General features: G+C 44.2%; 1 protein-coding gene across 4 annotated transcripts in view; it reads left to right on the top strand.

Moving 5' to 3' along the window:
- The window catches only part of EDARADD (EDAR associated via death domain), a 62170-nt gene that overhangs the window by 5392 nt on the left and 33601 nt on the right, over positions 1–23177 (top strand). For 3 of the 4 annotated variants that reach the window (XM_068547559.1, XM_068547558.1, XM_068547561.1), the window contains exons 2-4: positions 4994–5052; positions 8354–8393; positions 13983–14041. In XM_068547559.1, coding sequence (XP_068403660.1) covers positions 4994–5052; positions 8354–8393; positions 13983–14041 — 158 coding nt within the window. The remainder of the gene's footprint in view (positions 1–4993; positions 5053–8353; positions 8394–13982; positions 14042–23177) is intronic. The other variant, XM_068547560.1, reaches the window with a different exon arrangement.

Below are 23177 nucleotides of genomic sequence, written 5' to 3'. Positions count from 1 at the left end.
TTCAAAGAATTGCCTTTACTTTTTCACTAAGAAGCACAAAAGGCCCTACTCTTCTGACTCCTGATGATCGGGAAAGCCAGGAAGCTCTGACACGCTTCCCTCTTTGTTTCTCTGAAAGGACATCTTTAGAGGAGATCTTTAAACTTCCTTTGAGGAACTGTCTTGAGGAGCTATTGGCCCTTATCTAACGTGATTCATAAAGGGAGATGTCCGGACGTGACCGCGCTGCTCTTGGGCAGCTCACCCGCGTCTGTGTTGGACAATCCGAGATCGTTCCTGGTGGAGAGGCTGCCGGGTGCAGCCCACAGCCTCCAGGGCTCCTGGGGATTCTGATTCAGGAGCTGATGAGAGCCGAGTCTTTGAGTGGATGATGGGTAGGTGAGATTTTGCATTTAGAGTTGATGCCGGAATGATGAAAGCTTTGGGGGATGTCGGGTGAATGTGTTTTGCGCATGGGAAGGACATGAATTTGGGGGCCAGAGAGTGGACTGTTATGGGTTGAACTGTGCTCCCCACCCACAAAAAATTTGTTGGCATCCTAACCCCCAGTACCTCAGAACGTGACCTGATTTGGGAATAAAGTCTTTACAGAAGCAGTCAAGTTAAAATGAGGTCATCAGAGTGAGCTCTCATCCACTGTGACTGGTGCCCTTATAGGAAGGGAAAATTTGGACACAGAGATCCCCCCAGGACAGTCTGTTCCCCTCAGGACAGTCTGTTATCAAGTGGTCAATGCAGGAACCACTTCAAGCAACCCGAAGGTAGTGGAAAACGGGTAGATTTTGAAGTCAGAAAGTTCCAGATCCAAATTCTGCTGCTTCCTTTGCCCTATGATCTTGGGCACTCAGTATGGATAAAGGAGACACTTGGCCCTCTCTCAGGGTTACTGTGAGGATGAAACGGGGCTGTGTGTAAACCAGGTAGCATGGGGCGGTGGGGTGGGTGGGCGGGGAGGGGTACTGGGTAAGTGGGAGCTCTAATTGTAACTGGGCTTCCTGTGTCAGAGTGACCTTCACCTGAAGATGCTCTTTTCACCTTTGGGGCCCCTACTTCTCACCACTCATGGACTTTTAAAGCTGGAAGGGCATGTGGAGGCTCTCTGTCCCCCTGCCCCCTGAATATTACAGATGAGGCACTTGAGGCCCAGAGAAGCAAGTAACTGCAGCTGGCCTCGCTAGCTCTCACCTGGGGCCTCCGGGAGCCAGGCCGGGTGCCCTTCCAGCAGCTGAGTGGCATCAACTCACCATGAGTTTCACTCAGGCCTTTTGAGGACCTCCCCAGAAGATGCTCACGTGAATTAAACATCATTCTCATTGCCATCGGTGAGACCCCCCTTTGGTCAATTACCAGCTAATTTGGGGTGATCTCTGCCTTCTTTAGAGTCACCAATCCAGGAGAATGGAGGCAGCTTTGGGACAGTAGAGCGACAGCCAGGAGCAAGAGGAAGGTCCCCACCCACCCCTGGCTGAGCTGCTGGACTTGCCACCTCGAGCTCGCACGATCCCCCTTTCTGTTTCGGCTTCTTCGTGCCCCATCTAATACCAGAGCCTTGCCTAGAGGCCCAGCCTGCTGTTACCTGGGGCCTGTAAAAATAAACATTTTAAAGCTTCTGAGTAAACTATTTGATTTTATACTAATAATACTGTAAACATGTGGCTCCAAGAGCTCTCAGAAATACTTTAGGACAACTGCTTACTTCTAGACTAGTCTCAAATAACCAGGATCAGCCCTCCTCCAAATAATCTGTCGGTACACATCACGGGCCTGTGAGAACAAAGGTGTTTCTGCGTGAACTACAGCAAGGGCCAGGGGGAAGGCCTGGGATCAGGTAGAACAAGTGGAGCGACACCGTGGGTCTGGGTCTGTGAGCGGATTTGGCAATAACATGTAAGGAAGAACTTCATCCCCAGCCTGGTCTACGTCAGAAGCTGATACAGTCACAACCATGCGAATGAAAATAATAAAAGACCTGAAAGTGCCTCTAAGACTGGTCCTAAACCTTTCCTGATTGCCTAAGCCTTTCCTGATTGCCCTCTCACTTTGCTGTTGTGCTTCAGAAAACAACAACAAAAAAAAACCCCTGAATTCTCTGTGCCCTTCCCATCTTAAATTCCATCTATTCTCAGAGGTTTCAGACCAAAGCAAGAGACTTTGGGCCTCCAAACACTTGTCCTGTTCACCCCATCACCCTCTGAGGCACAGATTCTCAGGGGAAGTCGTTCCCAAACCTGACCTGACCAGAATAATGATGATCAGCTGGGCGTGGGAACCAGCCACGTGGACCCCCTCCTGTTGGCTGGGAACACTTAACGTGAGTCATCCAAGGTCATACCGCTAGACTCATTCAAGGTCAGGCCACTAGGTCTCAGCGGTGTGGCGGTGAGGACCCAAGCCTTCTCCCAAGCCCTGTGTGCCTTCCCTTTAACTGTCCTGTTTGCATTCTCACTGCTGCTTTTGGGGTAATTCTGCCTTTCCCAGCTGTCTCCTCCATTTTCTTCCTCTTCCTCTTTTTCTTTCCTCGCGTACTAATGTCTCTGTAGGAAACAGGCCTAACTTGTCATAGACTTGGTGGGCAATAGCTGCACAGGATACCTATTAAAATTCCACCCCCCTAGTGGAGGTAAACTTTTAAAGTATTATCATCCAGGGAATGCCCTGGCGGTCCAGTGGTTAGGACAACACGCTCTCACTGCTGAAGGCCCAGGTCCAATCCCTGGTTGGGGAACTAAGATCCCACAAGGCCGCGTGGCCAAAAAAAAAAGTTTTATCATCCAGATACACTTTGGTGAAAATGAAGTGGTTGAGACTAGGCTGTGATAGGAGGGAAAGAAAGGACTGGAGGCTACTCATGGTGGCTTCTACTACCCACTCCCCAGCCAGGAGCTAGACATGACAAGGGTAGAAAGGAAAAACTGGAAAACCGAATGCAGGTGTCCGGCTGGACCTATCTGAAGTATGCTCATGTGTCCCGTTCTTTTTCATCTCTAGGCCTTCGCCTATGCTGTTCCCTCTGCCTAGAATGCTTTTCCATCCCTGACTTCTCCTGGCAGCTTCAACTCATCTTTCTGGACTCAAGTGTCATCTCCTCTATGGGCTCCTCTCTACCCGCTCTTCACTCCCCACCAGACACCCCGGGCTGGGCTTGTGTTCCTCCTGTGTTTCCATATCCTTCTGCATTTCTACTGTCTTAACACCAAGTGCTCTGTATGATAATTGCCTTTTCCTTGGGCAGCAGGAGTTCTGTAAACTCAGGGTGGAGTTAGCAACACAACTTGTTTTTATTATTCTTTACATTGACTTAAATCCAGGTCTGAGTCTGTAATCTACTGGGCTGGCAGGAAATTCCATTTCAGTCCAAACTGGGGCCTGGCCCCTTCCTTAGGGTCATATAGGAATCTAAGAGGATGATGTGGTGCTTGGAAAAGGAGGGGCCTTGAATTTTTAGTGCATCCGGGTGGGCTTGATGTCCTTGTTATCCAAGCCTGAGAAGACTCTTGAGGTCCAGGAGCCCTGTGTTTCTCTCGCAGACCCAAATCACAGGTTGGTTTCTCTGTGGGGCTGGGAACCCTGGGACCCAGGGGTTAGCCCCCTCCGTGCATTCCCTGATGTGGTCTTGCCACCTCTGGGCTCTGCTAAGGACCACGGCACAGTCCCAGCTCGTGGAGCTGCAGTGTCTGTCCCCTGCTCCATGGGGGGACACTGGCAAAAACTCTCTCCTTTTGCCCCCGCTCCTCTGGGCCACCTCCTTTAATCTCTCCAGTGACTGTAGCCTGTCATAAAACAAAGAGATGTTCCCTTCACACTGCTTCTCCTTCGGGCATTGTCAACACCTGCGCGGAGAGAAGTGTGAGAAGTCTGGACACATTCTCGGATGGGAAACATCTAGGGAGAACAAACAAATGATCTCCATAAGTTGTCCTGTTTTGTTTGTTTGGATCCCCCAAGGCATTCCCAGGACCTAGGGCCTGGGCCACAGTATGTACTTAATGAAGATTTGGGAGAAAAATGAAAGATGAATCTTGACTGGCCCAAGGCTGGCCACTTAGGGTTTTGCAGGTCGTGTAGTGACTGCACAAAATACTGAGGATCCCATTCAGACAGATATGGTTATCAAGCAAGATAGTTTTCTGGCAGATGTTTCGTGAAGTGTCTTGGAAAGGGGGAGCTTTTTTTTCTAATTTTCTTGCTCAAAGTTATAATCAGATTGTTGCCGACCTGGGTCCTTGGACTCTTTAATCAATAGAAATTGATAAGAGACCAGACGAGAAACTCAGGCAATGCTTTATTGGGACTCGTGCTGCAGCATGAGGGGTAAAAACAAGAAACAGGTGCCCTTGCTTGCTGTCCTAGGGGGGCGCGATGAGCTGGTCCCTTAAATGGGGTGAGGGTGGGAGCGGATTGGTGGGTCGGGCCTGAGGTGTGGCTTAGGTGGCCTGACCACCCCCTTGGTGGTGCTGTGTGCAGGGGTCACTTGCAGTACCCTGCTTTTGCTCCCGGCACCTCAGGAATGGCAGTTGGTTTGTGCCCTTTTTGTATTCTTTTCTGTATGTTGTTCATAATTTGCCCAATGGCACTTGCATGCAGTTATTTTTAGTCTTTTGTAGTGTCTTTGTACTCTGTTGCTTGAGGAGATGTTTGTCCAGGTGCAAGCGCTCCAGTAAAGGGTCCCAGGTCCCAGCCTGTCTCAAAATCCAGTATGCAAAAGAGTCATTAATATCACATTCACCTAATTTGTAGTTATTTGTACCTCTGAGTATTTGTAGATATCTATAAGTAAACTGTTCCAAAATATTTTTTAATGTAGTTTATTAGTCATAATCACTTTCTTGATGCAGCCTGAACTCATTCTTTCTTATTTTGTCTCCACTAATGACTGAAAGTAAGCTTTTCTCCAAACTGATTGGGGTAGCTTGTGTCTATATGAAGACAGTTATCAAAGGACACACTGTGCTTCTAAGTTAAAGAAAATGCTCTCCATTTGTTCTCTTTACAGATCATTTGACAAAGGAGCCAGTGGAAGACACAGACCCTAGCACTATATCCCTTAATATGGTAGGTTACAACTTTTACATTAATGGTGATGACTCCTGTTTTTCCTTTTTCCCCTTTGTTATTTCTTTATATTTTTTATTACTTAGTACTTACATGAAATTTGAAACCCTAAAATAAGGTTTTCCAAGATAAATTTCTTTTTCATGATATTTCTCTGTGACATAATAAACTTGGGGTTTCTCCAGGTTAAAAATGGTGTTAGACTCTGTTCTCATTTTGCACATTTCAGAATTGGTCTTCTTAGGTTACGTGAGGTCTTTATCTGCTTGTCTACTTTTAATACTATCTATTTTTAATTACGAATTCTTCAAAAATCAAAATATCTTAACTTGAGATTGAAAGAAAAAATAGGACAACCTTAAAGTAAAGGCGGGCTGCCCATGTGTCAGATGGGCATACACTGTTGATTAACCTCTGTTACCACTTTTTTTTTCTTTTAATTTTTAAAATTTATTTTTGGCTGTGTTGAGTCTTTGTTGCTTCACGTGGGGTTTCTCTAGTTGCGGCGAGCAGGAGCTACTCTTCGTTGCGGTGCGCGGGCTTCTCATTGCAGTGGCTTCTTTTGTTGCGGAGCACGGGCTCTAGGTGCACGGGCTCAGTAGTTGTGGCTCGCGGGCCCTAGAGCGCAGGCTCAGTAGTTGTGGCGCATGGGCTTAGTTGCTTCGCGGCATGTGGGATCTTCCCGGACCAGGGCTCGAACCTGTGTCCCCTGCATTGGCAGGCAGATTCTCAACCATTGCACCACCAGGGAATCCCCTCTTCTGGTTTCTGATGGTCGTCAGCAGTTCTTGGTGTCCCCTGGCTTGTAGCTGCTTCGCTCCGTTCTCTCCCTTTGGTGGCACGTGGCCGTCTTCTCCCTGTGTGTCTGTGTCTTGTTATTTCTTCTCCTCTTACAAGGACGTCTGTCCTGTTGGATTAAGGGCCTACCCTACACCAGTATGACCTCACCTTAAGTAATTCTATCTACAATGACCCTGTTTCCAATGAGGTCGCAGTCTGAGGTACTAGGGGTTAGGACTTCGAGGTATTTTTGGAGGGGACACATTTCAACTATAACATTCCTTCCAGGATTGAATACATGGTCCTTGACATGGCAGATGAGGTCCTCCGTGACCGTGTCTCAGCATCCCCCTGATGAGCCAGTTGTGTCTAGCTGTTTGCTGCTCCTTAAATGCCCCACGCCCTCCCCCCGTCCTGGGATACCCAGAGTGCTGGTCCCTCCCTGCTTCCTCACATACTGAACTCCTGTGCATCGTGCCACGCAGCTCAAGTGTTATCTGGGAAGGCTTCTCGGCCTTGGGGCCTTCGGGTGCTGCCTTATCCATAGTCCCTACTTTTTATCTCATTGTGTGGGAATTACTTGCTTGCCTGACTTCCTGCGAGGCTGTGCCGACCATCTTCCCATATGCAGAGTAGGGGACGAAGCAGGCAGCAGTGTTAAATGAGCCAAGCTTCCTAAGATCCTAGAACGGCACCCTTCCTAAATCCCTTTGCCTCCTTTCCAGGGTCTTCCATGGAAACCGGCTCCATTATTTCGTGTCCAACCCTGTCTTCCTTTTCCACCTCCAGCATGCATCTCTCCTACAGGCTGGCCCGTCTTCCAACCGCCTGGCCTTGCTCCTCCGTGCCCACCATCTGCAATCACCATGCTCCTTTCTCTCGGTCATCTGAGTCCTGGGCATTCTCTAGGCCCATCTCAACTGTCAGTCTCTCCAGGAAACCCGCGCTTGTTCGTTCATGTAGTGTGAACAGAGTCAAAATCTGGGGATGCAAAGATCATGGTCCCTTCTCTTGAAACACTCACAGTCTGTCTGAGGAAATAGACAAATACTTTGAAAAGAGCCTGATAAGCAGTATAGTACAGATGTGTTTTCCATGCTCTGGGGAGCAGAGTATGGAGAAGGATTTAATCTGGGGGAAAAGTATTTGATTTTTAAGTTCTCTGTGATTGATGATTGATTGATTGATTGATTTCTTTTTTCACTCAGGATTGTGGTTTATTACAGCAAAAGTATTCAGATTAAAGTCAGCCAAAGGAAGTGGGGCATAGGACAGGGCCCAGGAGAGTTGCAAGCATGGAGCTTTCAGCTGCCCTCTGTCAGTGACGTTGTGTGGACAGTGTTTACTTGTCTCAGTAACGATGTGTGATGATACACACAGAGTATTGACAACCAGGGAAGCTCACCCCGCCCTTGGGGTCCAGAGTGTTATTGGGGCTCAGTCATGTAGACACGCTTGACCACCAGTGTGTCTGACCTTAGACTCCAGCCCCTTCGAAGGTTGAACTGATACCGTAAAGATGATTGATTGATTTCTTTTGTGGAAAGGGGTTGGAGGCTTCTAGAAGGTTCTGAAACTTTACTGCCTAGCTCCAAAGAAACTCCAAGGAAAGGCGTTTAAAACAGAATCCCTGGTTCCACATTTGTTTCTTTTCCTCCTCTGTCCAAGGAAGATAGCGATGAGACTTACAGGAGAGTTGGGAGGTACAGCTTTTTTTTTTTTTAAGGCTGGAGGACTGTGGACCCAAAGACCCAGATGCAGATGATGGTGGGAACTGAGCCTGGGTCAGAGGACAGGCTAGGGAGATTGGGTGCATTCCCACTCCTCTCATGGAAGTCTTTAGAAAATGACTACATTGTATAATCTGCAGTAGAAGCTTCCAGAAGCTTAGATACCTGCATATTTGTCAGTACCAACAAAGAAATAATGTGATTGTAAGAGCATTTGCTATTTTGAATTCCCTGCAACAGTACTGCCCTCAACTAAAGCATTGGGGAATTGTGCATAATTGTGCATAATGGGTAACTAACTCGTAGATCTTCGTGCAATTAATGGGATAGTTACCTTTTGACTCCTGTCCTAGTCAACCCGTGACAGAGCTCTCCAATTGTGAGTACTGCCCAGAACACATGCTTATTGGCCCGAATGAATGTCACAGAAATGGTGAGAAGAGATGGGTCTGTCCCCATAATTCACTAACAGAAATGTCCCTCAATTTTGAGCTGCAGGAAATAGAAGAGCACTGCAGAAAAGAGAGGAAGTGTGGGTTAGTGGTCAGAGCTGAAGGCTTCTTCTGTTTCATGTTCCAACATTAACTTCTCATCCACCTTGGTTTCATTTCTATAAAATTGAGAGTGAAAACAAGCAATGGGTCAGGCGTATTGATAAATCCAAGGCTAAAAACTTGCAAGGATTTAAATTAAAATCATGACTTTCCCAAGACAAAGCTTTCTCTTCACTTTGATCTTATAATTGACTACGGTGTTTAAAAGTAACACTCCTCTTTTGTTGGTTTCTACAGTCAGACAAATATCCCATTCAAGACACGGGACTCCCTAAAGGTATGTACAGTTAATGTAACAATTTAAACTTGTGATTACTTTCATATCTTGAACAAAGCACTAGTCAAAGTAATTTTTAATTTTTTAAAATTGTAAAACAGAAACATACTGATAATTTAGTGTATGATTTGACCTTCTCTGGTATGAATTTTCTTATTAAAATGTAGAAATTATTTTATAACAAATTATACATCAAATTCCCATGGTGTTTTTAACATGCATAAAATGAAGAAAGCCAGGACTGTGGGTTGCAAGTGTCAGAAATGTAGCTCAAAGTAGTTTAAAATGGCGGGGGGGGACTTGGTGGCTTAGAGTCTTTGGGTGCTGCTAAATCCAAGCATTTAAATGATGTCTCAGGCTCAGTCCCCCACCACCCCCATGGCTCTGTCTTCTGTGTTGGCTCCATACTCGAGCAGGCTTTCCCCACGTGGTGGGAAAGATAGTCTCTGACACCTCCAGCTTTACTTGGTGCACCTAAGATGCCGGGGCAAGAGGGAGCCTTTTCACCAGCACACATTGCACAATTTTAGGGGCACATCGTGAAAGGAGCAGTTTGGTCGTGTGGCCATCGCTGTATCAGTTGCTGTCGTCGGAGGATGGAGGGGTGACCAGGTCTGAGCCTCGGGGTTGGAGGGCATGAAGTCAGTTCTACTCAAACCACAGGAAAGAGGGTTCTGTTACCAGACAAGGGGCAAGGGATGCTGTCAGGCCCCAAAGCAAAAAGAGCTTGCTTTTATGATCCACAGGCTAATGTCTCAGGCGTGGTGCCGACCATAAAGGCCTGAGCCTTTCCTAATTTCCCCTGGGGCAGCCTGCAAGGCTGTATCCAGTACGGAGGCCGAGCTGCTGCTTATCGCACTGGAGCGTTTACCTTGTGCCGTGCTGACCGGCCAGAGAGGAGGGGTGGGGAACAATCAAATCTGAGCAGCTTCAGAGATGGCAGGGGCCCCCCGGCTTCCTGGAGAGGAAGGACTTCCCAGCACAGCCTGCTGTGGGGTTCCCCAGCAGCCCTTGTGGTGATGGGTATCACAGGGTCACTGGGCTGCGGGGTTGGGAGCTCCCTGGCAGGGCCCACCTGTGGTTAAGTCTGTAGTTCTGCCAGGTCCCCCTCCCTCATTCTCTACTCACCAGACTCTTCTTCCTGCTCCCTGAAATGACATCATTAGAGTTTCATTCCTTTTGCCTCCTGTGCACGTCCCAGGAACGGCAGTGGTGTAGGGAAAAGAGGCTGAAGGCCAGGTTTGAGCCCCAATCCTGGCTGTTCTAGGGGAGGCTTCTCCCAAGCACACTTTGCCCTTTCCCCTCTCCATGAATGACTTCTCAGTGTCCTGAATTCCCCAAGCTGTGATTGCCTAGTTCAGCAAGAAAGTGGAAGGTGCAAGCCAGGCCACCAGGACGAATCGGAGGCTGTCTTGGGCCGTGTTCCTTGGATTTTTAGGGTGCAGTGAAGAATTACTTGGGGAGCTAGTTTAAAATGCAGATTCTGGGCCCCACTACTCCAAAATCATGATGTGGTGGGTCTGGGGTCAGGCCCAGAAACCTGTGTTTTTAATGCAAACCTGAGTGGGTGGGACACAGACCTCCCTTTGAGAGCCTGCCTAAGAAGCTTCAAGAATGTGGCGTGCCACATGTAGGAGACATGTAGGAGAGACCCGAGCTGCAGCCAGACCGCCAGCTCTGAGAGGACTCAGCAGGTGACCTCATGGCTCAGGGTCCCAGTGTCCAGTCTGCAGTGCAGAGAGGACAGTATTACACCGACCTCCCAGGGGGCTTGTGAGAATTCAACGAAACGAGCCTGGAACAGCACCTGACTCCCAACGAGCATCCGACAGGGGTGGAGGGAAATCTGGCAAAAGAATCGTGAGCAGTCAGGGTAGAGGACTGTTGAAAGCTTTCATAGCGGAGAGGCAAGAGTGGAACCACCGTTTTAGGTAGACTTGGCTGCAGCAACTATCCGAAGACCTTTTCTATCACTCTTGAACATGATTTCCTGTTTTAAGAGAAAAAGATTGTTGCTTAGCAGCCTGATAATACAGTAACTGTACTGTTGGGTTTCTCCTAGAATTTGAATTTTACAAAACCTTAATTAAAATGGTGGTGAGTTGACAAGTAACTCCAGATATTTCCTCTGTCCTTATTCATGAGGGGGGGGCGGGGAAGTGTTATTAAGCACATAATTTCTTATCTCCAAGAAATACATCGTCTTCTATGTAATATTCAACATTTGCATTTCATAACAATTTAATGTCTGCAGTATTTTTTTCAAACATACCATAATGGAGCCGATATCATCGTTAAATGCTTATGGTAATTTTCTCATTGAAGTTGTTTTTAGGGAAACAAAGCCCATATATAACTAGTGAAGAGACTAATTTACAGCTTAAAAGTAAATGTAGGGCTTCCCTGGTGGCGCAGTGGTTAAGAATCCACCTGCCAGTGCAGGGGACATGGGTTCGAGCCCTGGTCCAGGAAAATCCCACATGCCGCGGAGCAACTAAGCCCGTGTGCCACAACTACTGAGCCTGCACTCCACAACTACTGAAGCCCTTGTGCCTAGAGCCCGTGCTCCGCAACAAGAGAAGCCACCGCAACAAGAAGCCCGCACACCGCAACGAAGAGTAGCCCCCGCTCGCCGCAACTAGAGAAAGCCCGCGCGCAGCAACGAAGACCCATCGCAGCCAAAAATAAAAATAAATAAATAAATTTATTTTTAAAAAAAGTAAATGTAATCTAATTATATTAAGAACAATTCAGACTCTGACACTTAAGTGAATTCTAGGGGGGCTACTATATTTAATAGAGGAGTCGTTTGTAATTAGCTTGAACCATTTCCATATGATTTAAAAAGTCCTCAAAATGTATTTTCTTAAGAAAATTAGCATGTTTCACAAAATCTCCATTATAATTCTAGTATATTCCTGCTTTTCCCCTGGACAGTACAACGTAGTCCCTTAACACGGTCCACACTAGAGTGGTTCTGAATAATGTGCTTTTACCATAAATCAACTGTGGGAATCTAGTGTGATTTCAATGATCAGCACGTTTTTGAGGTGAAACGTGTTATTATACCTGTTTTCTTGTCGGGAACAAATGTGTAGCTTCTGCCTCCCCTGATTTTAGAGATTTCGGGAGATTCATTCTGTCAGGCTTCTGTTATGATAGGTGCTCTGTGAGAATCTGTAGGCACCAAACTCAGGACTAATTTAAGATTGGGGTTTATTTTATATCACAGAATTCCTGTATCTCATAGAAACTGCTGGCTTGAGGGTTCTGAAGGGAATGTGACTCTTCATATTTTGAGAGAAAAATGTCTTTGGAAAAAGAATTCTGATTTTTGAGGCACTATTCCTAGTGAGGGGAAATTGCACATAACTACATCATAAAGCAATCAAGATTTTATCATCTTCATCTTCTCTGGCATTACTGCCCTTCCATTGTTCAAAAAAATTTAATAGCGGATATAAAGTTAAAGAGAAGTAGACTGATTTTATTGTTAATTATTTTGAGAAATTTGAACTTAAGCATGGATGATATTTGGAATAATTCGTTAACTAAATGGAGAAGTAGTAGTTCAGTTTGAAAAAGGAGAAAATAAACAAGTACTCAGGAGATCACCAAAATAATTCCTAAGTAAAAATGTCTGCCTGAAAACTAGCAGGCCAATGTGTTGTATTTTAGACGATTTCTCATCTTGCCGATTGACTGACAGTATCTTGCTAATAGGTTTCCTTGTTGTAACATGAAACTAAAAACCCCTCCTTTCCGCACAATTTACCACGACCTGGTCCCGCTCATTCCACAAGTTCACTGCCTTCCACCCAGCCATGACGCTGACAGTCTCCTGTTTTAGCAAACCAACCCCTCCCCCAATTATGACACACATACAAAGGTGGCCATTCTGAGAAAGTGTTTTCTTTTATGGAGGGTAGAGGGGTGGGAGAGGGGTACAACCACAGGAGTGCTTGGGGGACCATGTAAGAAAAGTTGCTTTTTAATTTCAAGTTAACATTTCGTTGGGAAATAAAAAGCCCCACTTGTCCAAAAATGCTGGGTTAACAATTATGACACTGGCCATTGTGAGAATTAGTATGACTGAAGTCACATGTCTGTTACTTTTTTGCTGTGAAAAATTAGTGTGCATCCGAATTCTGTGGGGTGCTTGTTAGGTGTCAGATTTCTGGGGTCCCTGAGATTCCAATTCAGAAGGTCTGGAGTGGAGCCCAGGAATCTGCATTGTTAACAGGCAGCCCGGGTGATTCTGGTGCAAGAGAGCTGGGACTGTCTTGAGAAACAGAAGGCTAGGTAAGATCTCTACTGCTCCAGCTTAAAAAGATACCGTATGGAATCTTAATAAAAGACCGTGCTTTTAGTTTAAATTTTGCAGATAATAATGTTAAGGAAAAAATGACCTTGTCTAGGCAGCAATAAATATAGCCCCTTATATGAATAAATCTATCAGCCCAGCCTATAATAGGTCAAAGAATGTTAAGGAATGTAAAAATAAATAGATGAATTAATCAATCTGTCACTCAGCCCTAACTTTTGAACCTTGAATTAAATGATTCTCTATTAAGGGCTTTACTAACTCTAAAATCTTACATGCCACTAAACATTTCTTTCATAACATAATATATTACTGGCGATTTTCAAGGTTAGAGTGCGATGTTGAATTCTGTGGTTAAAGATTAAAATCTGATGGAACAAAATCAGTTTTTAATGCATTTGTACAATCTTCACCACAAGTTGGGAACTGTGAAGTTAACACATATGTAAGACAACCTAAGGGTGGAATTTCCTTCTTACCAGTTAATTCCGAAAGGTGTTAGACATTTCACATGCCTATCATGTTCCTTTGACTTTCACTGGCAATCCCCACTTTAACCATAGAACTGAAGTGGTTTCGGTTTGCTTTTAGGAGGGTGAGCTATCAAGACAAGTATAATCCCACTCTGCTCTCTGAGAGATTTAGTAAACTGTCAAACAGTGAACACCGTGGAATCTGTTGTAAGGTTATCAGAGGGGAACGTGTTTGGACTACCTCCTGTTCACCCTGTTGGTGAGGGAGGGATCCTGCCCTGGGGTTATGGGGATGGCCACACACAGGACACCTGACACTGGGCAGATGAGATTGACAGTAGCTTGTGAGTCACGGATATTCACAGCCTGGGGAGGGAGGACGCTGCACCCCATGCAGGTTCGCATGGGGGTTGCACTTGGGAACAGAGTGAACAACCAGGGGCTGTGGGTGACAAGCGCTGTCCTGTCAAGAGGGTGTGTGACCCCTGGTTCCCAGGGAAGGATGTGATGACTTGTCTGAGTAATTCAGTGGTCTGGCAGGGAACTGAAACCCACTGCTCAGGGATAAGCAGGGACTGTGTCTGGTCCCCTTGAAAAGGAGCGTTGTTTAGCTGGCGGTCTTATCCACAGGAGCAGAGCAGGGAGGGGGACTTGCAGCTGGGCCATTCGAGGTCCTCCTGGTTTTACCAGCTGTAAACAGCACATAATACTGAGTCTTAATTTTAGGCCTTACAACCACAGAGTATGTGCTTTCTTGATCAAGCTTGCATCTTTTTTTTTTTTAATCCCTAGCAGAGGAGTGTGATCCAATTAGTTTGAACTGCCCAACAAATTCTGATGTGCAACACCAGGTAAGAATAATTTCAGTTATATTTTTACCCTTAAGTACATGCTAATCCAACTAGAATTTATTTAGGAATTGTCTTCTAGAGCTTTAAAAATAAAGAACAGGATTTTTAGATAATAAGTTTGGAAATGATCTTTAAGCATCCCAGTAATGTAGCATATCTATACAACTTCTGTTACTTTCAGTAACTGGGGTAGCTTTAATCCATTTTTTGGAAATAAATATTTATCCATATGCCAAAAACCATCAGTGTTACTGAGGTAGAAAGGAGAGTTGCTTTCTTTCGTGTATAGTTGGTATGCTGTGGATAGGAACTTTTTTTAAAAGCCTCAACAAAACTGGGTAGTTTAAAAACATTTTTGTAATGTTTTATAAAACTTTTACTTTGTTCAGATATCAGATGTCAAATTTTAACATATTATTTTAATTGTTGTTTTCCAAAATACATCTATTGTTTTCTGATTATAAAAGACTGTTTGTTATTTTAAACTTCAGATACAACAAAAATGTACCAAAAGGTTGAGAATCGCTTGTCACGTTCCATTGTTCACCTTTTGAGGTACATCCTTCCAGAAGCTTCCTTGGGTCACCGTGTGCTTCAGTTACTACTTGTACTTTCCAGCCCATCTCTGTTCACTCACTCAAAGCTCATTAGCAAAACTGCACAATACCTCACATCTGTTAAACTATAGTTAGAACATTAAATGTCTCAAAAAGGATGTGTTGCCTCAAGATAGACCGGTTGGGTCCTGCTCTCTTTATAATATTGATACCAAGTTAATTTTTAGCAAGACAAATTTGAAGCTTTGTTTAGTCTTGCTTTTAAAACATCAGTCAGTAATAAATCATTAATAGTGATATTCTTGGACAATCAAATCATTTTTGTAGTGAAGCAGAGTTATACAATAGTTGATAAAACAAGCAATTTTAATCATAAACACGGTTCTCTTGAAAATTGTCAATGGTGCTACTTTTAACTTTGATTTGGGGGGGTCTTCAGTCGCCCACTGAGAATATTATTTTCTTATTTATTAATCCTGATACTCAGCATTTTTCTTGGAATTACAGTCTAATGATTGACTTTGACATTGACTGAATTTGAACTATTTTAGTGAACCTAAAGTATAAATTTTTCCTTTCTTGCAATCCTTAATTTGTTTAATAAAGTTTTGCTCCCCACATTTTTTGCAATACGATACAGACTCCTTTGAAGATACAAGAATGTTACGTTGTTTGTTTAGTTTTAGGGATTTTCCAGAATCATTTAAGATTAGGTACAGAATATGCATTAGGACACGTTCAGTATTTTTTCTAATTTCAGTGTTATAGTTCTGGCTTTATCAAGTGGACTGTCTTTAAAGATGAAAAAAGATTTATCAACTAAAAAAAGCGGGAAAAACCTATTTGAGATTTTAATTTAAGTTCTGTTTTAAAACAGGGTGTCTTACATTCCTATAAAAAGTAGCACTGTACCTACCTACTGCAGTTGGTTATTTCTTTGCATAATCTATAGGATTTGTTCTAACTGCTAGATATCCAGAAAGAGTCTTTGAAACCAACTTGGCAGAACAAAGAAAACTCACTAGGGGAGAAATGTTTAAAAAAAACAAAAACAAAAACATCCGCACGCTTCATTTTCTATAGCTCAGACATTAAAAGCAAGTTGAAAATACATTCTTTAGAATATTAACATTTGCTGTTTCATTGATTTTTATAATTTAAAAACTAAAATCCACTTCACTTAAGACTTAATTTTAGCCACCTTTTTTGAATGATGCCACGGAAAAACATTGTGGTGTCCTGGCATCAAAATGGAAATCTGACATGTCATAAAATTTCATAAATGACCCTTTACTTTTAGTAATTTAAAATCAATACCCCATCTATTAGAGCTATCCTACTTCTACAGTTTGTTACAGCTGGTACTTGTCGAGCATATGCTCTGAGACCCAGTATTTTTGGACATGAAATATACCAGGGGGAGTGGGGGGAGGAGACCAGACCCCAGGCAGAGCTTCCAGACCTGGAGAAGCAGTGTACACAGCATTAGATTCTAAATGTGGATATGGTTCAGCTGTTTAAAATTTTTTCATGGTTCTTTTTTTAAAAAATATTTATTTATTTATATATTTATTTGGTTGCGCTGAGTCTTAGTTGTGGCAGGTGGGCTCCTTAGTTGCGGCTCGTGGGTTCCTTAGTTGTGGCATGCGAATTCCTAGTTGCAGCATGCATGCGGGATCCAGTTCCCTAACCAGGGATCGAACCCGGGCCCCCTGCATTGGGAGTGAAGAGTCTCATTCACCCTCATGGTCCTTTATGTTATAGAAAATGTTTCCCAGAACCTTTGTCAAACAATAAAATTTTAACTACAGGCACACATGTATGGCAAATGATAGTAAAGCAAAATTTATTCCAGTTTGTAGCCAAGAATCCATGCCAAGAGGACACTGAGGTAATAAGAAAAACAGTAAATATTAGGAAGCTAAGTTGGAGTTAGAAGTTATGAAAAAAATAACATTTTCTTCTATTTATGCTGTTTTTTTGGTTTTACCAAACTGTAATTTTTTTTTAAGGTTTAAAAACCACATTAAATTATTGGTATGATAATGGTATTATTAGTGTGATACTAATTTATGGTGTTGGTAATAAGGGAAACCAGTGTAGGGTGTGCAGGAATGCTCTATACTATCTTCTCAAATTTTCTGTAAATCTAAAACTATTTTGAAGTATACATATATTTTAAAAACCACACTAAATGGAATTTAGAATCTAGAAAAACAAAAAAAACTCATCCAAAATCCCACCACTCTAATACTCTATTTTTGTCATTTTGATGTATTTATTCCCTTATACATTTTTTTCATAAGGATAATTATAAAAACTGTTTGCAGACAATTTCATGTCTTGCTTTTGTTATATAATATTATCTCACAAACATTTCGTCCAGTTTGCTACATGGCCTTACCATCCGTCTGAATGGCTGCATGATACTGTCACCTCTGATATTTACTGATAGCAGAAATAGATTCGAGGATGTGTGTCTGAGGGCAGGATGAGAGCACTCTTGGTAGAAGGAATGCTGTAAGCAAAGGCTCTGAGAAGAGTCAGGGACAAATACTTTGCCTGGAGCTGAAGTATTGGGAGATTTTAGGCAGTGAGGCTGGAAGATCTGTTGGATCCGGGGTCCCAGAGCCTTGAATGCCAGAGGGAGGCAGTGGAAGGTATTGGTGGTCTTAAGGGATGGTCCCATGACCGTATCTGGGACCCTGGGAGACTGGAGAGAAGATGAGACCAGGTCTTAGGCCTGTGGTTGGGAGAGGGATGCTACCGACAATATCAATAGAGAATTCAGGAGGACGATAAGATTTGTGTGTTTTTAGGATTGAGAGTTGTTTGTTTGTTTGTGGGCTGTGGAAAAAGGAGATAATGGTCTGTAGAGTTTGGGGTATGTGAGATGTGTGATAGGAAGGGCTGCATTGGGGGTTGGTTTAGGATTCCTGCATCAGGAGGTTACACTTGAAGCCCAAGGGGAGGATGGGACTGTTGATGAGAGAGGCCTTGTGGAAAAGCAGAGAGGAGAGCCTAGGATGGAGCCTTGAGGGACAATCTGGAGGCCAGAGGAAGAAAAGGAGCTCAGAGGCAGACAGAGGAGTGGCCAGAGAAGAACACTGTCAGTGGTCGAGGCATCTGTACTTTCCTTTGCAGCACTTTCCCAGTTTATAGTTACATGTTTGCTGATGGCTTCATTGTCTCTCCCCACGAGGGCAGGGACTGCTGTGTTTTTTGGCTTGTAAGTGTATCCTCCATCCTTAGCACGCAGTAAAGTCTCTATAAATACATGTTGAATAAGGAGAGAAAAAGGCCAGGATTGGGCATTGCTTCACGTGCCAAGGAAAGGGCTGTCAACATCATCCTGTGGTCAAGGGCGAGGCCTACAAAGACACCTTTGGATTTATCCTTTCAGATGTTACTGGGACCTTTCAGGAAGGAGCTCGATCATAGGGACAAAAACATAATTGCAAAAGGCTGAAGGAGTGAGTGGGTGTTAAGAAAGTTTATGTAGTTCTGTCAAATTCATTAAGGTAGCAAGGAAAAAATAGTAAACTTTTATTTGAAAGTGTTGGAAGATACAGGAAAAGCTTCTTTTTTTAAGGTTGGGAAACAACAGATTTTAAAGGCTAAGTTATCACCAGGAGTGGAGAGATTAAAAATTAAGAGGGAGAAGAAAGAGAAGTGGAATAATTAATGGGATTTGTTTTCCCTGTGGAAGGTAGAGAGGATTAATTTTCTTAGCAACCGTTTATTGATAACATCCTTAGCAATATCTTGTGGAGAAGACACAGCACATTGATTTCCCTCAAGGAATTTGTAATCTGGAAGGTGAGATATATGTGCCCCTATGTTAGATAAATAAAGTTATCAAAGGTACAGAGAGATGAGTTAGCATTTTAAAAGTAAGAACCTCAACTCTTTTTCAGAGGCAAGACTAGAAGAAGGGTTGGATGGGGAAAGATAGAAACTTCTGTTTTAGATGTAAAGGCAAGAAGTTGAGTTAGTTGATGTCAGATTTGAATTGTGCCTTGAATGATGACATTTGGATGGGGCAGGAAGGGAAGAAATCCATCGAAGTGGGATTGACTCTACACACTACTATATTTAAAATAGATAATCAACAAGGACCTACTGTATAGTGCAGGGAGCTCTGCTCAGGATTCTGTAATAACCTAAATGGGAAAAGAATTTGAAAAAGAACAGATACATATATATGTATAACTGAATCACTTTGCTGTGCACCTGAAACTAACACAACACTGTTAATCAACTATACTCCAATATAAAATAAAATTTTAAATAAATAAATAAAAAGAAATCCAGCCAAGATATTAGGGGACTAAAGAGTTTGTTCTGCTCATACAGCAGGGAGGCCATAGGCCTTCGTGAACTAGGTGGTGGTATGACAGTGTTTGGTAAATTGGAAATAGACTGCAAGCGAATAGATGATGACCCATCCATCCATCCATCCAGTATCTGAGTCCAAGAATGTCTCGCCACTACTCTCCTAGGTGCTGGGGGGACATTGATGCACACTTAGAGCTTTCAGTGAAATTGGGCGTTTTTAAATCTCCGGCAAGGAAAGCTGAGTCGGAATGTTTAAGCTAAGAGACTCTCCCTTAGGTTCTCAGAGAGTCTCAGCACAGAAACAGAGGGAAAAGACAGAGAGAAGACATTTACTGAGCTCATTCAACAGGTAAGCAAGCTTCTTCGATCAGAGAAAGGCTTGTTTCTCCCACCCCCGGCATACCTGTACCCCAACAGCCAACGTTTTCTCTAACTGCCACTGAGGGAGGTGCTGCTCTAGAGGAATCTTGAGGGCCACGTTTGAAGTACGGGCTTCATCTTCCAGGCCCTGGGAAATGATGGGATAAAAACAGAGTCTTAGAAAGGTTATCCTTGTAGTGGCTCGTCAAGGGGGTGGGTGGGAAGAAAGACTGAGGCCAGGAGACCCCAAGTGGCTGTTATAGGAAGCTCATCCCAGGGGCCCCGGTGCAGCTGTGGAAGGAAGAATGAAGAGCGGGGATTGTAATTCCAAGACGTTAGTGTTCACTCGCTGTGACTGCTGTAACGAAGCACCACACAGAGGGTGCCTTAAGCAGCAGAAATGCATTGTTTCACAGCGTGGAGCCTGTGAGTCTGAAAGCGAGGTGTGGGCAGGGTTGGTTCCTCCCGAGGGCCGTGAGGGAAAGATCTGTGCCATGTTTCTCTCCTGGGTGTGTAGACGGCCATCTGCTCCCTGTGTCTCTTCACATCATCTTCCTTCTGTGTGTGCCTGTCTCTGTGCAAATTTCCCCTTTTTCTAAGGACACCAGTCATATTGGTTTAGCGCCCACCCTCTTGGCCTCATTTAACTTGATCACCTTTGTAAAGAGCCTCTCTCCAAATAACAGTCTCACTCTGAGGTACTGGGGGTTTGGACTCCAATGTGTGTCTTTGGAGGGACACCATCCAACCCCTAATGATGCCTGGAAAAAAAAGAAAAAGAAGAACCAAGTAATAACAACACATTTTGAGGGAGAGATGTCAGGGATTCAGTGTCTGACAGGACTTGGGACTGAAGAGAAGGGAGGGTTGGAGATCTGCTTCAGAGAGTTCCAGCTGGTGACCAGGTGCATAGTGGGGCCACTGTCGAAAAATAAGAAAATAGCTTATCTGGGCAGTGGGGAAAAAGTGAGTTCATCTTTTTTTAAGATGAACCCAACAAGTGGTGGTCTTGAGGCCCCCTTCACTTGGCTTGGGGGGTGGAGCCGAGAGCTGCCCCTTCCTCCTTATAGACAGAGGAAGGAAAGCAGCCCCCGCTCTCACTTCTTCCACTGAGTCCTTCACAGAAATCTCTTCCTCTTCTACAAGCTGAGGGTGGGGCTCATACCACTATTCTTGGCCCTTCTCAGCTGGTCCTTTGGGGTTTACCTGGCACCTCTCCATGGGGTGTATGCATACCATTGTCCTCAGCTTGGGACCCCAATTAAAACTCTTAAGACAGTGGGAAAACATCCCATCCCCTATCCTGTTATAGTCTATGCCATAGCGTTACTTGAGTTTCCCAATTATGGGACTTTGAGATTCTTTCGACTGTTTTACTGTTCTCAATACTGCTATGGTGGATGTCCAAGTGTCAGTCCCCACCATATAAGGCTATATATTTCCTTAGACTACATTTACATCTCTATTTACAGGCTAGACCTAATAGGCCACACTGACAGTTTGTTCTTCCACTAAGCAAGCTGTAAGGACTCAAAGTCAATTCCTAGTCATAAATACGACCAAATTTTAAAAAACATGTTGTCTTATCTATCGAAAGCCTATCAACAGCTAATTGATGTCTTCGAAATTAAGCAAGCCTTTTAAAGTTCCACGTTATATTACCCAGAGTAAATGGCGGGCAGGGGACATACATCCAGTTTTAAACCACAGAAACTCCAAGCATGCTGGTCCGTTGATAGTATTATACAAAGTATAACATGATAGCCAAGACAGAAAAGTGTCTTTAACAACTGATGCTAAAGTAGCAGCCCAAGAGATTAATTTTGTATCTTATTTATTCACCGAAGAAACAGAAGTCTTTTATTTCCAACGACACATATTTTGTATCTCAGCCGGGACTCTCCCCTGTAGCCTTGGCCCTTCACATACCGTCTGGGCTCTCACCTTCCTCCCAGCTCTCCCGCACACCCTCTGTTCCGACAGAGGCCGGGGCCCTGTCTATATTATACCTTATCTCCTGAGTTTGGTGCCTCCTGGTACTAAATCAGAGGGGGGGAGGCTTGGCATTGCTAATCCTGACCATTTAGAAAGTGGGTTTGGGCCCAGATGCCCAAATTGACAACTTGGCATCTTTAGAGCTGAAGGGGACTATAGAAATCATGTTGTCTCACAGAGGGGACCTGAGCCAGTGGTTGAGTGGCTGAGTTGGGACCTGGGGCCTTGTCCATCATCCCTCCACCCCCATCCACCCCCTCATGCCTAGCATTTCTGAATCGGTAGCAATTGGTGTTACCAGTTGCTGCTGGGCCTCTTGCCTGGCCTAAATCTAGGGAGACAGGCTTTTCCACAGTTCTCAGTGCTATCAGTCTGGCAGACTAGCACTAGGGTAAACACTACTGGAACAAAATTGGTAAATGGAGGGGTTGCTCTTGTCTTTAAAGTGGACTGAGAGGTGGGTGGCAAAATCCCATCCAGCAGCCTCATTGCCTTGGCAGAGACCATCTGCAAACCCGAAGCAGTTACGTGTGTTTTAGTAACAGGGAATGGACCCCACCAGCACTTGCCGTAGATGGTATCTTCTGTGAGTCAGCCCAGCAGGCCCCTACCTGCCCTTCTGGATATGCAGCAATCCTTTCAAGCTCCAACAAGATCTGTTTGATAGATTGGCAAGTCCTTTCGTTTGTTCTCTAAGGGAAAATCAGATTGTTCTGCTTTTAGGAAATACTTGGTCATTCCTTACTTCGCCCCTGATGTGAAGTTTAGAGATGGGGAACCAGATAAAACTAGAGAACTTTGCCCAGAACCTGCACTTGGTATTTTTAAGGGTTTTTTTTTGTTATTGACATATTTTCTCCTAGTTATTAATCAGATTTTCCTCCTTCTTTGTATGTTTATTGATTTTTTATTGGATGGCAAACGTTGTGAATTTTACATTATTGATCTGGATTTTATGAAGTTCCTTTATTTTATTTTATTTATTTTTTGGCCGTGCCATGCGGCTTGCAGGGCCTTAGCTCCCTGACCAGGGATCGAACCTGGGCCCCCTGCAATGGAAGTGCATTAGGACCGCCAGGGAATTTCCTTACACTTGGCATTTTTAACTCTGGTGAGAGGGACTCCCTTTAGCCTTGCAGTCACCATCTCCCAGTCCAAACAGGCTGCACTTTCTTTAAACAGGCTGTCAGAAGGTTGGTTCTTGAGACAGAGCTGTCTGGGCATTTAGAGGAGGGAGAAGGAATTTCGAGGGGTTGGTTTTGCTAGAATGGAAACCACCTGTTCGATTCTGTGAATTTCAGTCTCTAATCTCTCTTGCCTTGTGCTCCTTAGTCTCCCTGCTCCCTTTGTGCTTCATTTATCTACCTTCCCATCAGTCTACAGAGTTGACTATCTCTCCTCTAACATGGTGATGGAAGGTGCTACGTTAGAATCAATGAACAGATGCACTAACCATTAGAAAGTGAAACCTATGTGAATAATACCAGGTGAACTTGACTAGGGTCTTTAAGAGCTGTGGATCTTTTCTTTCTGCCTTTTAATACCTTAGACAATTTTGCCTAAAACAGATAATGATCTATCTCCCATTTGGTGTTTAAGTGCCTCAAGTTGTGTCACCTTACTTTTTCTAGCCTACATTTATTTATTCTGCGTTGTATCTTCCAATGACCTGCCTGCCTTCTCACTGTGCTCTGCCATCCATGGAACCATCACATCTTATCCCTGGGGACAGTCCCTCCCACATCGGTGACCTAACCTGGTCTGTTTTCTTGCTTCCTCCCCCTCACTCCCTCTGCCCATAGTTTAGCTGCTAACAGCCTCCACTCATCAGGCATTTTGGTGATGCTCTTGCTGATTCTGGGTGGAACCTGCCTTGCCCAGCCCTA

Source organism: Eschrichtius robustus, chromosome 7 (genome assembly GCF_028021215.1).
Source record: "Eschrichtius robustus isolate mEscRob2 chromosome 7, mEscRob2.pri, whole genome shotgun sequence".
Lineage (NCBI taxonomy): Eukaryota > Metazoa > Chordata > Mammalia > Artiodactyla > Eschrichtiidae > Eschrichtius > Eschrichtius robustus.
This window is presented reverse-complemented; position numbering and strand designations above follow the sequence as displayed.